This window comes from Manis javanica, chromosome 4, assembly GCF_040802235.1.
Source record: "Manis javanica isolate MJ-LG chromosome 4, MJ_LKY, whole genome shotgun sequence".
Lineage (NCBI taxonomy): Eukaryota > Metazoa > Chordata > Mammalia > Pholidota > Manidae > Manis > Manis javanica.
The window spans coordinates 54,852,161-54,868,084 of NC_133159.1; the positions used below are offsets into that span (position 1 = coordinate 54,852,161).

The window sequence follows — 15,924 nt, forward strand, 5'->3', positions numbered from 1 at the left end:
AGCATGTATATTTTGCTAAAGTTGGTTAGATCTAGGGAAGAAGAAATCCTCTCTATCAAAGACAATGTTTGTGCCCAAATCCTCTGGTAGATGTTTCTCCAGCCAGATATTGCTGAGGATGCAGCAAGAAGAGTGGCTGTTTACTCTGAGCTCTTCCCAACACCTGTGTTAACATCATATGGTTAAGACTCTGATGAAAGATGTTAAGGAAAGCAGTGTAAAGACTGGACGGAGACACCAGAGAAAGTTACCACAACAGCAGCACTGCAAACCCAGGGACCCTCACACCCCCACCCCACTCCCCCTGCACCCCAGCTAGTTCCTTCCTTCTGATGTGAGGACCAGGGACCCTCACACCCTCACCCCACTCCCCCTACACCCCAGCTAGTTCCTTCCTTCGATGTGAGGATCAGGGACCCTTACATCCCCACCCCACTCCCCCTGCACCCCAGTTAGTTCCTTCTGATGTGAGGACCAGGGACCTTCACACCTCCTACCCCACTCCCCCTGCACCCCAGCTAGTTCCTTCTGATATGAGGACCTGCTTCTGCCATCGCCATGACTCCCTAGTATTTGTGATTTTTTATAGTTAGTATAGGAAAGTGAGCTGTTACTGTTACTCTAGGAAAGGGCAGGCATGAGACTAACTGGAAAAATATTTTGGGCTTTAGAATCCTTGCCCTCTTCTAGATAACCTATGTGTACCTATATTTCACAAGTGACATATGCAGTACGTTATCTCCAAGACCAGATAGTTAGAGAAAGCCTTATGATATCCAGTTAGTGCCATGATAAAAATGGTACATGCTTTGTACAACTTTAGATGTCTCCAGCCAAACCATCAGACATTCATATTGCTGGACTTAATTCAGGTACAAAAAGAGAAATAGAGCCTACACAAGTTAATGATTTATCAAAATATTTTATTTAGGCTCTAGTTCTTATGCTACAAAAGCAACAAGCACTAACAGAAATAGAGGAAATTCCAAACCATAAGCTACTCACACAATGGCTTAACATAAGCCATTTCTGATTTCTATTTCTTTTGAAGGATTTTAAGATAAAGCTGTGCTTCACTTATTCTTTTTATCCATCTGTGAATACATATCAATGAACTGTAACACATTTAATATTTCTTACTATAAAATGGTTTTTATTTTATTTTAATAGTTTCCTTATATACACTAAATGGTCAAATTACTCAATAGATGAATGAAATGAATGATTGGACAGATGAATGAATGTATCATATTTATTTACATGTATATATAATATAAACCTATCTGAGAATTACTCATCCCCAAAACAAAACTTCAGCAACATAAAAATCAGGGCTTTAATAGCTTTCAAAAAATCCTACTTCATAGGCTCATAAACATAAAATTTCAATCCAGATCTTGCCTTGGCCCTTGATTTTTATGTAGAAATAGGACATAATATCGGCCAGGAGAAGGCAGAGCACCAAAAAATGAAGAGGAGATGATGCAGAGGTTAACTTACAGAAAAAAGGGTGTTAATTTCTAACCTTATCATGTTGTAGTCTCCTGATAAGATGCCCTGCTGACAGCAAAGAGTCAACAGCACCCAGGTTTTAGTTGTTGATTTGGCATCTGTGCATGTTAGAATATTGGTAGAGCTGTTTTAATAGAGACCAAAATACTAATAACTTAGACAAATAAGTGTTTTACTTCTCCTGCATATAAAAGTCAAAGATGGTAGGCAGTCCAGCTGGGTAATAGAATCCTACTCCAGGGGTCATAGAGCCCAGAACTTTCTATATTATTGCTCCACTTTTCCAAGGGTGTGACTTCCTTATCACCACCAGTCATCACCATGTTCCAGCCTTGGGATGGAGAAAAGAGAAAATAAAAGGCAATGGTTTCCTTTAAGAGTTTAACTCAGAAGTACACACATTGCTGCCCCTCAGATTCCCCTGCCCATAATTTAGTCACATGGCCTTATTAGCTGAAAGGAAGTCTGGGAAATGTAGTTTGGGGCTAGATAGACATTTAAGCACCTAAAATCAGAGTTCTGTTACTAAAAGATAAAGGAGTGACTGGATATCAGTAGGCACTGACAGTTTTTGCCACTGTTTTAAATAATCTTAGATTACTTTGGGGAGTTCATTAGGAAATTTGATTTCTTTTTCCTGTTTACCTTCAAATTATTACCAGAACCTATTGCATCTAAAAGTTTCCTTTTAAAAACTTCTAAATAACAGTGATGCTATGCTGCATGCCAGCCCAGAGCAGAATGACAGAAACAAATTTCATTAAAATGCCAATTTGTTTGGTTGATACAGACCCTTCCAATGGTAATCTTACAAACCTAACTGCTTTTTGAGGCAGACTGTTCCATTGTTGAAAGAAAAGTATTAAACACAAATGCTGTCTCTGTGTAAATTTTGTCGTTGGTCATAGTTGTGCTGTTTAGAGAATGAAGAAAGGGCAAAGCCCCTCCTATTTCCAACAGGTTTTCTGTGAAGCCGGCTGATTCCCAACTCCAAATTTAGTACAAGGATGTTTATTAAAGAGTGATATTGGACTCGGCACTGGTGGGGTAGGGTTGGCAGAGGGAGAAGTTAAGCTGTTTGCATGCCCAAAAGCTGATCCCTAAGCTGTGGGGAAATCTAGGGCTAGAATGGTCCTTCAGAGCTGTCCTGAGTTTGGCTGAGATGGAAACCTTTACACTGTTCTATCAGTCTGTGCTCTGATGTGGACAGGCTAAGAAGGGGGGTGAGTGACCTTGAGTGATGCAGCTCTCTGCAGCTGAGGCAGATCTTGAAGTGCTGACAGCTGAAGCTGTCAGTAGCTCTCCTAGAAGCTGGTGCAAGAAGTCCTTCTGAAGACAAATATGCATGGTATGTTTTGGTGTCCACTGTGAATTCCCTGCCCCTGACTTAGGACCTTTGATATCATTACCATTCAATAAATGCTTGTGTGTCTCAGCGCGTGAGTGAACAAATATGTGAACAGGACCAGGCCAAGGAGAGCAATGTGGCATGTCACTACTCCCTAGTTGTACATCTGTCCATTGATAACACACTTCAGCTCCTTCACTCACCATACGAGGATACACCTGTGTTCCCATCCTGGCCAAGTAATTCCATTTTGTTCAAACCAGTGATGGAAATGTCATGAATCAATCACAACGAGGAATCTGAGAGACATGGAATGCCTGCAGCTGTGCCTAGGTCTACCAACCAGGAACCTTTCAGAGAGAGTAATGGGTTTAGTGTGCCATGACTAGTTCTTTATGTTGGCATCTAGGGTTATCACCTTCTTTTCCAAGTATTTTCTGGCTGTCTGTTTAAATAACTTGTTCTAGAATTTTGGCTTAATAGGAGGCAGCTGAATGGTAACAGAAATCGCATAGCACATGCATTCAGACAGGCCTGGGCTCCAGGCCCGGGTTCGCTTGTTCTACCTAGATGAACTTAGATAAGCCGTGTAATTGTTCTGTACCTATGTGACCTTAGATAAGCCCCATGATTATAAATAATTTTGTACATTATATAAAATGTAAAGTGATGATAAAATAATCCTTATTGAGTTTTTGTGCAAATTATTGTTGGTGTCTGGCAGGGTCGAATCTTTGACTTTTTGTCCCCTGTGCTTAGCACAATGCATGGCACACATCAGGCGCTCAGTTATTTAATCAATGACTAAATCAATAGTAGTAACAATGTCTGATGCATAATTGTTAGTTCTTCATTACCAGTTGTTTTAGCCAGGGTTCCCCAGAGAAACAGAGCCAGCAGGGAGAGTGTGTGTGTGTGTCTGTGTGTGTGTGTCTATAAAGAGATGTGTTGTGAGAAACTGGTTCACATGATTAGGGCGGCTGAAGTTTCACTCTGTGTTATCTGCAAACTGGAGACCCAGGAAAGCTGGTGGTGTAAATCAGCTGAGGGGATCAGGGGAGCTGACGGTGTGGATCTCAATCTGACAGCAGAGAGGACGGGGAGATGTCCCAGCTCAAACTGCATCAGGGAGAGGGCGAATCCCACCTTCTTCTGCCTTTTGTTCTGTTCAGGCCCTCAATAGATTATATAATGCCCACCCATATAGGGAGGGTGATCTACTTTACTGAGTCTACCAATTAAAGTGCTAATCTCATCAAGAAGAAATTTCGAAAGAAACACCAAGAAATAATGCTTAATCTGGGTTCCCATGGCAAGTCGAGCTACATATATAATTAATCATCACACTAGCCTATATATATATTTTTTTTTTAATCTAATTTTTTCTCCCATATTGTGAGTCATGGCTTTCCGTCCCCATTTACTATTTCCTTTCCTAAAAGCATTCTGTGTTTCCATGTCCTGGACTATGATATGTCTGTATCTCAAGGCTTGAATGCTGTAGGGGCTTGGGGATCTCTTGCCTCTTTTAGACTTTAATTCTGACTGAAATCTGATCTATGTCTCAAAGGAAATACTTTTAAGTCTGTCTTTTTTTTCATATTGGCCATTTGTGATTAATATTTCTTTAAACAGAAAGAGAAACATTGTAATTATTCCCTAAATAAGAATTGATGTACAGTGGGAAAAACATTGGAATCTGATAGATCTGAACTCAACCTCTTGCTAACAGTATTGCTTGGGCAAGTTTCTTAAACCTGTTTGAGTCTCAGTTTCTTCAGGTCTAAAATGTGTATAAGGAACACCTACTCTATAAGGTGGTTGTTGGGATGTCCATCTCTTTCTGCAAGCACAACGTTGAAGATCATTCCCCTAGAGGAGGATGTAGACACATAGTATTGGATGAGTAGTTCTGCTGTTTGCTTCCCTTTATACCACACTTCTTACATTCAGGATAAAAGCAAACCTTCATTACATCTTCTAAGAATGGCTTTGTTCTTAAAAAATAAATTGTTTTTCTAAATGGAGCTAAATTAAATAATGGAGTATAAGGAAAATTTACCCTTACAAAACAACAAAATGAGAATTCAACATACCACTGAATATAATTCCATTTAAGATAATTTGAGGGAATGAAAATAGAGATTTATTCCAATGATATCACAATTAAACAACTACCTCTTAATTAGGTTGCCTTGGGTAAGTTCAAAACCTATGCTTTGGTTTCTCCACCTATAAATGAAGATAATTCTCATGCCTATTTCACAGGGCTATTGTGAAGGTTGAACGTACTTCTTAAAGATACTACATTCAGAGATTATTTCATTGGTAGAATTATCTGCAAAGCCTAGGGCAGATTTTAAAGAATATTATTAACAGTGATAAATCAGGAAACCCAAATAGCCAGTCATTCAGAGCTAAGACCAGGAATTACCCTGTGCAGAAAGCTAGAACAATTAATAGAAGAACTTTTTTTGTGATGCCTATGAACTGGTTTTAGAGGAAATCTGGAAGTTTTCCTAAATTGTTTTCAATGACATCAAAATCTGGACAAGTATGGTGCTTCCTCAGAAGACTATTGAAGGCAAATATTCACAGTAGGGTCCTGTATTGTGTATCCCCCACTAAATTTATTTCATGGAGAATTGATATCATTTCCCACACCCCTTCAAATCAATTCACCAAATTTTTGGTGAACACCTTCCATGCGGCATTCAAGCACTGAGGTCTAATATCAGAAGTATTGGACAGACTTTGTCCAGTCTTCTTGCTATCACTCTGCCTATAAATTATCAGAAAACAATATATAACCAATGTTGCTGGCAGCCCACAGAAGTTGAACATCCCCTTGTGGTGCAAACCCCTTGCATGCCTTCGCTTCAGATTCCTGATTGAAGATAAGGTCTTCTGCAGTCAGCCCCCTTCCTCTCAGGGGGTCCCGGCTTCCTCACCCCTCCCAAGGTCCTGTATGTAGACAGCTCCATTTCTCCTCAGGGGGTGCTATCTGCGACACATCCTCAACCCTGTGCTTTGCTCCCTGAGTACTTAGGAATCTGCCGGTCTCAGAGCTTTCATGAAAGTGAGAAGACAAACACTGACTGGTTTAATTCTTGCTGCAATATCATCTTTTCTCATGTGTTGCCATTGATTCTTTTATTTTGCTCTCTGTGAGCCAAGAATCATTGCTGCCTTACTTCCAGATGTTGTCTGTATCTAAAGTGTCCAGTTCGGTACTGACTAAGAATTTTGGCCCTGGAGTACATCAAACCTAAGTTTGCATTGTATCTTTGCATTCATTATCCATGTGATGCTGGGAATGTTATTTAAACCTTTACACTTCAGTCAAGGCTAAATCAGATATAAAAAGAGGTTAATAATACTACCCACTCATAAGATTCTTGTAGAAATTAAAGAAGGGGTCATGTAAAGTGCTTGTACTTTGTAAGTAAATTTATGTATTTAAGGTCCAAAGAAGGTGCTATTGTTAATCAGGAAAATAGAGTACTTCATGGTGAATACTTGTAAACATCCTTCAGGTCACCAACTACTTTAAGAACTTAAAGATGGTGATGATGTTCATATGGCAGCTGTGAAAGTTTAATGCTATGTCAGGTGCTTCACATGTATTAACTCATTTATCCCCACAACAACTCTATGAGATGTGTACTGTTATTATCCCCATTTTACAGATGAGAAAATTGAGGGATGAAAGGATTAATTAACACACCTAGGATGTCATAGCTAGTAAGGGAAGTTGCTGGGATATAAACCCAGAAGGTCTGGTTTCTGGTTTAGAACTCTAGATTACCACTATGTATATAGTGGTATGTACATATGTGTGTGTGTGTGTGTGTGTGTGTGTGTGTGTGTGTGTGTGTGTGTGTATGTCTATTCCTTTTAATGAAAGCTATTGGCTTTCTTTCCAGGGGAAAAATTGAAACTTCATTAGCTCATTCAAAACATTTTTCATATAATTTCTGAGTACATACCCATGAAGGCTGTCAGTTTGATGGCACTACAGGGCCCGTGATCCCAGCTCAGAAGCACACCTTCCAGGCTTTCGTCCCAGTCAGTCTGCAGACACTCCTTCCTCAGTTCTTTGAGTATCATTCCACATAACAGGAGAGCAAAGACTGAGCAGACAGGTCAGTCAGGCTTCATTGCTGTTGTGTCATATGTGATTTCTAGTTCATTCAAATTCTCTCATTTTATGTTAAGACTTGATGCACCTTTCTTTCAAATGTTAAGGAATGACACATCATTTCTATATGGCTTATATATTTCAGTTCCCCCAATCAATCAGCAAGTAGTCTTTAATGCCAGTGGTTCATTATAATAATGGTCTACGTTCTATAAATGCCTTTATGACCAGAAAGATGGAATGAGTAGCCACACTATTAAGCGGACAAGGAGGTGGTCATCACCCTATTTACAGAAGAAACTAACTCAGCTCAGAAAGATCAAGAGGCTGCTGAAAGTTCAAGGGCCAAGATTGAACTCTAGTATCTGCCTCCTTTCTACTGAGTTAAAAGCATAGGATGTTTTCTCATCTACAAAGTAAGGGTCTTTCATTCAGTTATCTTTAAGATCCCTATCTGCTGTATATTATGACCCAAGAATCTCTGTGGGAAGCTGTTTGTTTAGGGACAGTTTGGGGATTCCTCAAGGAGGAACATTTCCTTGAAGGACATCGGTTGAGTAAGAAGAATACAGGCTTTGGAGTCTATCTTAGATAGACTTGTCCACAGGCAACTTCCTTAACTTGGAGCCTCAGATCCCAAGTCTGTAAAATGGAAACATGAGCATCTACCTTCCAAGGACTGATGTAAAGAGGACATGAGATAATGTTGCAAAATGCCCACTTCAGTGCCTGTCACTCAGGAAGGGTTCTATAAGTATCAATTTCCTTTTCAGCTCTGCTTTCCTATTCCTTAAATTAAGAGACTTGTGGGAGGTGGAAAGAAAATAAAAACAGCGAGGGAGGACTTCAGCAAAGTCAAGGAGAGGATGGCTGACAGAAATGATGTGAGAGTAGGAGTCGACTTACTCTGGCGCTCATGCTAGTGCCTCCTCCCCTTCCCCTGTAAAATTCAGTGATACAGGAATTAAAGAATTTGACTTGGAGTTTTGAAGGAGGAATTAGTTTAATCTTGTTTCTGGATTTGCAATGCATAGTGGTGCTACTTGATCAAAAAACATGGGGAGGGGGAGACAGCGCTGAACTGGAGGCAGTCTGGTACTATTTGCCTATTCCAGGTGGCCCACCCACCCTCCCATCCCCAAATTAGCCTGCCAAAGAGTAAAATTCACGAATTCACTGCTGCTTGGTAACACCGCCCCCTTTCCTGTCCTGACTTTGGCAGAAGGTTCAGCACCCCATTGAGTTCAGTAAAAACAGTCATCAGTGGGGGAGGAGAGCTCCAGTCTCCTACACCCTGGCATTCACATGCTGTGCACAAATGCTGCTCAGTGCGAGAGGAGGCTAAAGATGGCATGCATTCTGATACTAAGTGCCCAGCCCAGACCTCAAGTACGGCAAATTGGAGGGAAGAGGCTCAGCTTGGGTTCTACTCATTACGGAGAGCTTCATAGGGCAAACATGATTCAGATTAGGTCTAGACCAGGGGGAGCAAGCTTGGGGGATATAAACTGCCACCTCCCCCATTGCACACCCTCAGTAAACATTGCAAGTGGATCCCATATCCCAGATGTAGTCTGAGAATCCCCTTTTGACAGAGCTGCAGACAGCCCGGCTCAAATCATCCAGTACTGGTCTATGAGATGTAACTTTATTTTTTCAGGCCTTGTAGAGAAGGATAGATGGGAAAATGGGTGGGACCTTCCTTTTTCAAAATACATTGTTCCTTTTACTGTGTTATAATAAACCATGAGCTGTCTGCAGAAAAATTAGTTTCATATCTGATATGTATTTGTTCTTTCCTTCACTACTAAATTTTTCCCCTTGGAAAATCTCTGTTGATTTCATTTCCTGACCTTTAAAATAAAAATATCATTTTTCCAAACCTTTTATGCCCATCCTTTGCTGATGAGAAGAAATCCCAGGTTTGTTGTCTATTTTGATGTCCTTGAAAACGGGAAGAAACACAGGTTCAATCTGGATCACCTTTGGCATTATTTCCCCAATTAATATTGGTTGTACCTGCTGAGTGCATGGTATTTTGCTTTCCATTCTAGGGAGTAAGTATTAAAATTTCCTTGCATAACTCCAAATTCTTCAATGTTAGGATATTTTAACCAGAGATCGTGAATTCTTGAATTACATGCTTTTAGTTACAATGCTAATTAAAAAACAAAAAGGCTAATTTTTGTATCTTCCAGGTCTTCTAGCTTGGTAATATTAGTCCAACTGGTATAGAGTTTAAAATTTAAAACTATTTCTATTAGCTAAGGGCCATAATCAGGGTAGAGCAGGCTCTGTAAACAAGTAGTCAATTCGGAAAATGTTTGTAACAAAAACACAGTTGTGAACAATTCAGTAAGTGTAGGGTTTGTGATAACTAATCCTGCCTCCAAAAGTTATAGATTCTTACTCTTTCCTTACTAGGGCCTTTCCTCAAGAGCCTGCAATACTTAATGGCACATAGTAGGTACTGAGAAAACACTTGTTGGTTCATTGGACAAGTAGCTGCTCCTCACTGTGCAAAATTGTATGGAACTTGGTATTTCCCTGTGATACGGTGCAACTTCTATCCTTCACAGTATTTCATAAAGAGAGCAAATCTGTGGTTCTCAATTTCAATTTCTTTGATTTTTTTTTCCCTTCAGTTCAACCAAGTTTTCTTCATTATTGGGCTCATTTCTAAAGTTTATTAGTATGTTCTTGTTTTTCCATGGGTATAAGTTTTTTCATAATTCTCTTCCCCTCATCCCACACATCCCCAATGAGATGTCTGTTTTCTCATCCTAAGTCTCAGGCTTCACTCACTGTTAGACACTATATTATCTTTCTTACACTATTACATTTATTTTTATATTAAGGAGTTTGTATAAACATGTGAGTAATAGTATAAAAATAAGTATAAAGAATAGGATAAAAGTAAGTGTAATACTGTAAGAAAAAAGTGTCTATACTTTGTCCTTTAAAAGAGATCTTTTTAGTGCCAGAAATAATCTACACTATGAATGCACTTTTTAGTTGTTTTAGAAAATGTTATCTTGGCAACGGAGGGAAATATCATTTGACAGAATGAACATGAAATTTCTTTCTGTCTTTTATATGTGTCTGAAGGACAGTCACTAACTGCCCACAGACCTCAGGAACCTTTTGAGTCAGTTACCAGCATGGCAGTGGGGCAGAGAGGCCTGCGAGCCAGTCCTGAGTTGCTTGTCCTCAAGTGGCCAACTCAGAGGGAAGGCAAGATGGACTGGCCTCGCTCCATTTCACTAAACTTCAACTCCCCTTCCACCTGCTCAACTATTTGAAGCTCATCTTTATTTAATTTTTTTAATGTGGTACATGAGGAATCAAAATAAACTTCCAAGGAGTAATGAAAAACAACAGCATATGTCACAGCCAGGAATTGTTTCATTTGTTTCATCAATGCCTCTTCTCAGCAATTGAGTTACTGAACATCCCTGCCTGAGAACTGCTGATCAGTAACAGGCATAAGCTGCACTGGCCCAGAGGGAAGCCAGAGTCCTTACAGCGGCCTTTGAGAGCCTAAGGGTGGAGACTCCCCGAGCTCCACACCGACACCTGCCACTCTTCCCTCTGGTTCTGCTCCTCCCTGGCTCCTGGCTGTTCCCCCTCCCCCAGAACAGTACCTTGTGACCTCCCTCTCAACTTTTGCTAAAGTCACATTCTCAATGAGGCCTACCCTAATCACCTTAGTTAAAAATCACAAAACTCTCTACCCTGACATTCCCAAACTCCTTTATTTGATCTACTTTTAAAAATTTCATTAGTCATCTTCTAAAATACTAAATACTTTGCTGTTTTGTATATTTTTTAGTTATTATCCATCTCCATCCCCTGCTCCCCAAAATAGGCTGATTGAAGCTTTTTTATATTGTTCCTTTTGTTTTGTGCACTAATGTACCTAGAAGAGTGCCTGGTCTTTATTAGGTACTTAATAAACATCTGTTAACAGCCTTATAAGTGAATCAGTAATCCTATTTGTAAATACTTGACTACTCACCCATAACTGAAAGGGAGTAGTTTTAAGGTTAAGCAACTGTCAACTCTTAAAAAGCTTACAGATTTCAGCAGGCTTTTTATGTCTTGATCCCACTCTCTGAAGCTTGATGCTAAAATTTCTCTTGGCAGCTCAGTTCCTTGTTAAGAGGGCAAGGATGTATTTAGAACACAAAACCTCTATGTAAAGATCACTGAAACTCTATTTTATATTATCTCCATTCACTTCTGTTAGCTTTGGCTCTGGGTCTTAAACAGAAGTCTTTTTTAAATATTGCGGATCTCTAGACCCTCATGCAGAAATGTAGGCTTCAACAAGACCTGACCTGAATGACTTGCACTAGAAAGTGATCTGGAGTGAGGATGAGCTGCCTTCCAGCAAGGCTTGCAAATTAGAGAATTTTATTTTCTTAGGCTATAGGACAGGAAAATCCCTGCACCTAGAGATGATTCAGTGGTTAGGTATTGTCCAGTCAAAAAATTCACTTACTCTCTGTCTTTTTTCAAGTGTACCTGGAAGTATCATCTTTTTTCCAGTTATTATCTTTCCTGTAATTAAGAAACTAATCTGTTGCTATTAGCTCATTTTAAATCAAGAAATACCCTTGTCCCCCCCAAAGGGAATTATCTTGTCATGTTTTCTCTTTATTTGTTTAACATTCTAAAGAAACCCTTAAGCCAAGAGACCGTAGCCATAGGTGTTGGTAGCTTCTAACAAGTAAAACAACATAATGAATAAAGATGGTTTAACCATCGTGTGGTTTGAAGTGGGAAGAGTGGGGAGAAATGAACGTTTGTGTGTTTATGTTTATTCTTCTGATTCTGATGATCTTAATAAAACTCATTTAATTCTAGAAAAAAGGTTGAGACCTTTTTTCTGAATACCTTATAATCAGTTTAATTCCAGTATTTGAAACCGTACCTAGAAACGCTAACTTTCTGAAAGGCTTGTTCTCTGATACTGCAAAACAGACAGTCATGATCTATTTAAATCTTTCCATTGGAAAGATCCAAGATTATTTTCCAGGCTCTATGGTCTGTGGGCTTTTAAATGTGTTGTTTCCAGATCCCACAGCTGATAAGGCCCTGAAAGAGGGTTCAAACTGTTGAGAGGACTTGGGCCGAGCCCACCCTGACCAGACTCTGGGGTTAGACATGCTGAGATCCAGTCCCAGCTCTGCTCCCTTGTAAGCATCTGACCCTGGAACTCATCTGAGCTTCCTTTCCCTCACTGGTAAATTAGAGATAATAAAGACACCAACTGCATAGGGTAAAACAATAGTAAGTTCTCAGGAAATGTTAGCTGTCATAACATCTGCATTGTTTAATCCTCACAACAATTCTACAAGGTAGTGATCATCCCTACTTTAGAAATTATGGGGTTGAGGCACAGTACAGTTTGCTCAAAGGCATCTAGAACATAAGGGGCTAAGCAATTTGAATATATAAAAACTTGTGCTCCTCCTTCCATGGTAATTCCTTTGACATGATTTGATTGTAACCCCAAAATTATTTTTGTCTGTAGATTGAGGACTTGGTCCTTAATAATTTTCATTTCTCTGTGCTATTTACCAAGGGTCTCAGTCTGAAGGCAGCACCAACTATATGGCCCCTATCTTGGCCCTCAGTTACTCTGACACATGGATTTCTTGCTATAGGAGAACAGTCCACCCTGGAGATCTGATCTCATAGCCCTAACTAATGTTTGTGTAAAGTTGTGCAGCTTCCTTGGAGCCTTTGTTACATATATTAGCACCCAAGCTCACTAAGTAGGAGCTAAGTAACACATTTCTAGGATCTAGTTAAGGAACCATTACACTGGGGCCACATCCTTTGGGCTATACACAATTCAACCATATTTCAGAGAGCAATTCATCTTTCTATACTTTAAAAGACACTGTGCTTTAAATATTTTATAGTGTTTTAATGCCCCCCCAAAGAAGAGTTCATAAACATGCATTGAGTGCCTACTATGTGCCTAGCACTACATTTGGGGCTTGAAACAATCTACTCATAATGATTACTGTGAGTTAAAATTAAGTGAAGACACCTAAATAATATAGAACAAGATAAGAACTACAAAAACTATCCTAGCAATTGTTTTCACTTAGGCTAATAAATGCCAGACAAAAAGAAAGGCCTTCAATATGGGCTTATTATTTTGAACAAAAAGAATGTGCTGTGACCAAACAAGAGAGAGGAACAATTTATTCTAACCGGGAAGCTTGGGGACGGCCTCATGGAAGAATTGTTACTGGCCTTGAAGAATAATTGAGACTGTAATTAAGAGAGAGGAAGAAGGCATCAAAGGCTAAAGAAGCAGCTTGAACAGTAGGCACAGAAGTGTGTGAGCATGTGCACAATCAGCTGTCAAGGATCCTCTGCAGCTATTAGTAGGTCTCATACAATGGAAGCAGCAGTGGAAGGGTGCGTGGGCAAGCTGGAGCCTGTCATGAAGGCATTACATGACAGAATGGAGCTTGTGTTCTACTTTCTGAATAATAGGGAGTTTTTGCAGAGTAATGTATACACTTCACTATTTTTGGAAAAGAAAATCCTGAGGATAGTGCAAAAAGTGGATTTAGAAGATGAAACTGGAAATGGGACCACTGGCTGGGAAGCACATAGAGACAGCCCATGGAGGAAGTACCTCTGTCAGCAAGAGATGAGGGCCTCACTAAGGCACATGCTGAGGAATTACAGAGCATTTGAGGAGCCAGGGACCACTCACCAGGAAAGTAATTTGTAATCCATGGGTAATGGAAAGAAATTAAAGATGGGCTGAAAGAATTGATGGTTCTCATCAGGATGTCTTGTGAGATGTCCTGTCTTCTGGACAGGGTTGGAGTTTCTGGAAAATCTCGTGTTTTAGTTTCATGACCATGCTTGGCTGCAGTGTATTGATGGCTTTTCCAACTCCTATCAGTATTACAAAGCCTAATTTTCTATTTTCAAGGCAAAATTTATTTGCTAAAAGTAAACCATTCAAAAGAGAGTTTAGGATGTGCTCAAATGGAGGTCAAACCAATGCCTTCTCTACCTTGAATTTGTAAGGCAGAACTTTCTCTACCTATTTAGATTTCAACTGGGACTCTAACAAAAAGACAGATTAACAAGAGAAAAACAAATAGAAGTTTATTAACATGTGTACCATATATATGCATGGGAGACACCCAGGGAAAATGAGTAACTCAAGGAGATGGCTTTAGAATTCAGGATTAAATGCCACCTTAATAGTGGAAGGGAAGAGGGATGTAGGCATCTTATGGGAGAGTCAATGACTTTTAGGACAGATGTATGTGCCTTAGAAGAGTTGATGGAAAGTATGATAATTTGTGACACATATGCCTGGGTGTGGTCAGCTTCTGGTCTCTCCTTGATGAGAGTCAGCCTTCCTTTATTAATGACACTTCTGAGAAGGGGATTTATGACAATTGATTTCCTTCTGGAGTATTTATCTTTAGAAATGAGGGGAATTCCAAAAAAGCTTCATCCTGCATTTGCTGTTTTTCAAGCGCTTACAGATATGTCAGTGTGGCATATTTGAGGGTGATCTGCTACCCCTCAAACTCAAGCCAGCAGGCTAGGTCTGACCATGTCAAGCTCCATCAGGAAGCATTTATAAGAGCATTTGGAGAACTGCTTTAAGTACAGTTATTCTGAGCTTTGAGCTATTCTTGAAAATATATTTTACCTCTCTGGTTTTCTCTTTCTTTTTCTCCCCATGCCTACGCTTTTAGAGGAAAAGTCCGGTAAGAAATTACAAGTCCTTTCCACATTCTGGACAAGCATTATTTATTCTGTTATTTTCATCATCTGCATATCTAATGACTGACTGTGTTTAACACCTAAACAAGATTTTGAATTTTAAAAACAGACCTTTGTGAACCAGGATAAGGTCTAATTATGCCCCAGGGGGAAGAAAGGAAGTTGGTTGCTAAGTGACTTTACAAGCCTGTTATTAAGGGCCACAGGGTAATTTTGTAAAGGTTCTGCCTCAGTTACAAGCATATGATCAAATATTTTAGGTATTAAGTTTCCTTTGTTGCAGCTTCCACTTGCATTCATCAAGCCACATATACACACCATGAACTATGCAAAATTTCTTAAGTTAATTTTTGGTTTAACGTACCACACGATAGCATCCATCCTGAATGAACGTTTGTGAAGCTGGCCTAGAAGAGGGAAATTGTCTTTTTGTGTGTGTGTTAATTAGAAATACATCCCCTTCTGGAGTCATCAGAGACAGAAAAAGATGACTTTTACAGGCTGCAATAACCTTTTACATGGCCTTTTTTTAGTACCACTGGATGATATTTTGTGGCAGCACAAATCTGATATGATGTACCTGCACCTTTTTTTTCATTTTAGAGCAATAATGAAACAAGTTTACTAAAAAAAAAAAAAAAAAAAAAAGGCAAAAACTGCTCTGCTGCCTGGTTTATTGGGAATATGTTCCCAGGATGCCAATGCATGGCTGACACAGATGACCTTTCCACTGGTTTGTTGACTGGTTCTTTCTAATGCACCTACGTGGAGGCTGCAGTAAGTGCTGTCCACTCTTGCCCTGCCCATCGGCCCAAGCCGCCGTCTCTGCACCTCCTGCAGGGTATTGCCGGAATCGCAGGATGTTCCGCACTTGCAACAGGTCCACATGCCAGGAAGCAGGAGGCGAAGACAACACAGGAAGACCAAAAAAATGGGATCAAAATATTACAATTTATGAAAATCAGATCCAACGTCTTTTTGTTTCCAAAACTAAAACGCACTTAGTAGCATCACTAAACAGCTTCTGAGTAATTGAGAACCAACTGTGTAAGACATGCTACCTGGTACGCAATATTGTTGGTGTGCTGAAGAAGCCTTTCTTTATATTTTGCCACTTTCATTTATTCTTGACCCTGAATGT

The 15,924-nt window shown here is 39.7% G+C and overlaps 1 protein-coding gene and 1 long non-coding RNA gene across 22 annotated transcripts in view; one reads left to right on the forward strand and one right to left on the reverse strand.

Moving 5' to 3' along the window:
* SGIP1 (SH3GL interacting endocytic adaptor 1) overlaps positions 1–15,924 on the forward strand; it is a 198,199-nt gene that overhangs the window by 99,514 nt on the left and 82,761 nt on the right. The window contains exon 7 of one of the 21 annotated variants that reach the window (XM_073234105.1): positions 14,756–14,767. The exons of the other annotated variants lie outside the window; for them this stretch is intronic. Coding sequence (XP_073090206.1) covers positions 14,756–14,767 — 12 coding nt within the window. The remainder of the gene's footprint in view (positions 1–14,755; positions 14,768–15,924) is intronic. 21 annotated transcript variants of the gene reach the window in all.
* Positions 588–15,924, reverse strand: part of LOC140848910 (uncharacterized) — a 112,194-nt gene continuing 96,857 nt past the window's right edge. Inside the window, exon 4 of the long non-coding RNA XR_012130201.1 lies at positions 588–15,653. This is a non-coding gene — a long non-coding RNA (uncharacterized lncRNA). The remainder of the gene's footprint in view (positions 15,654–15,924) is intronic.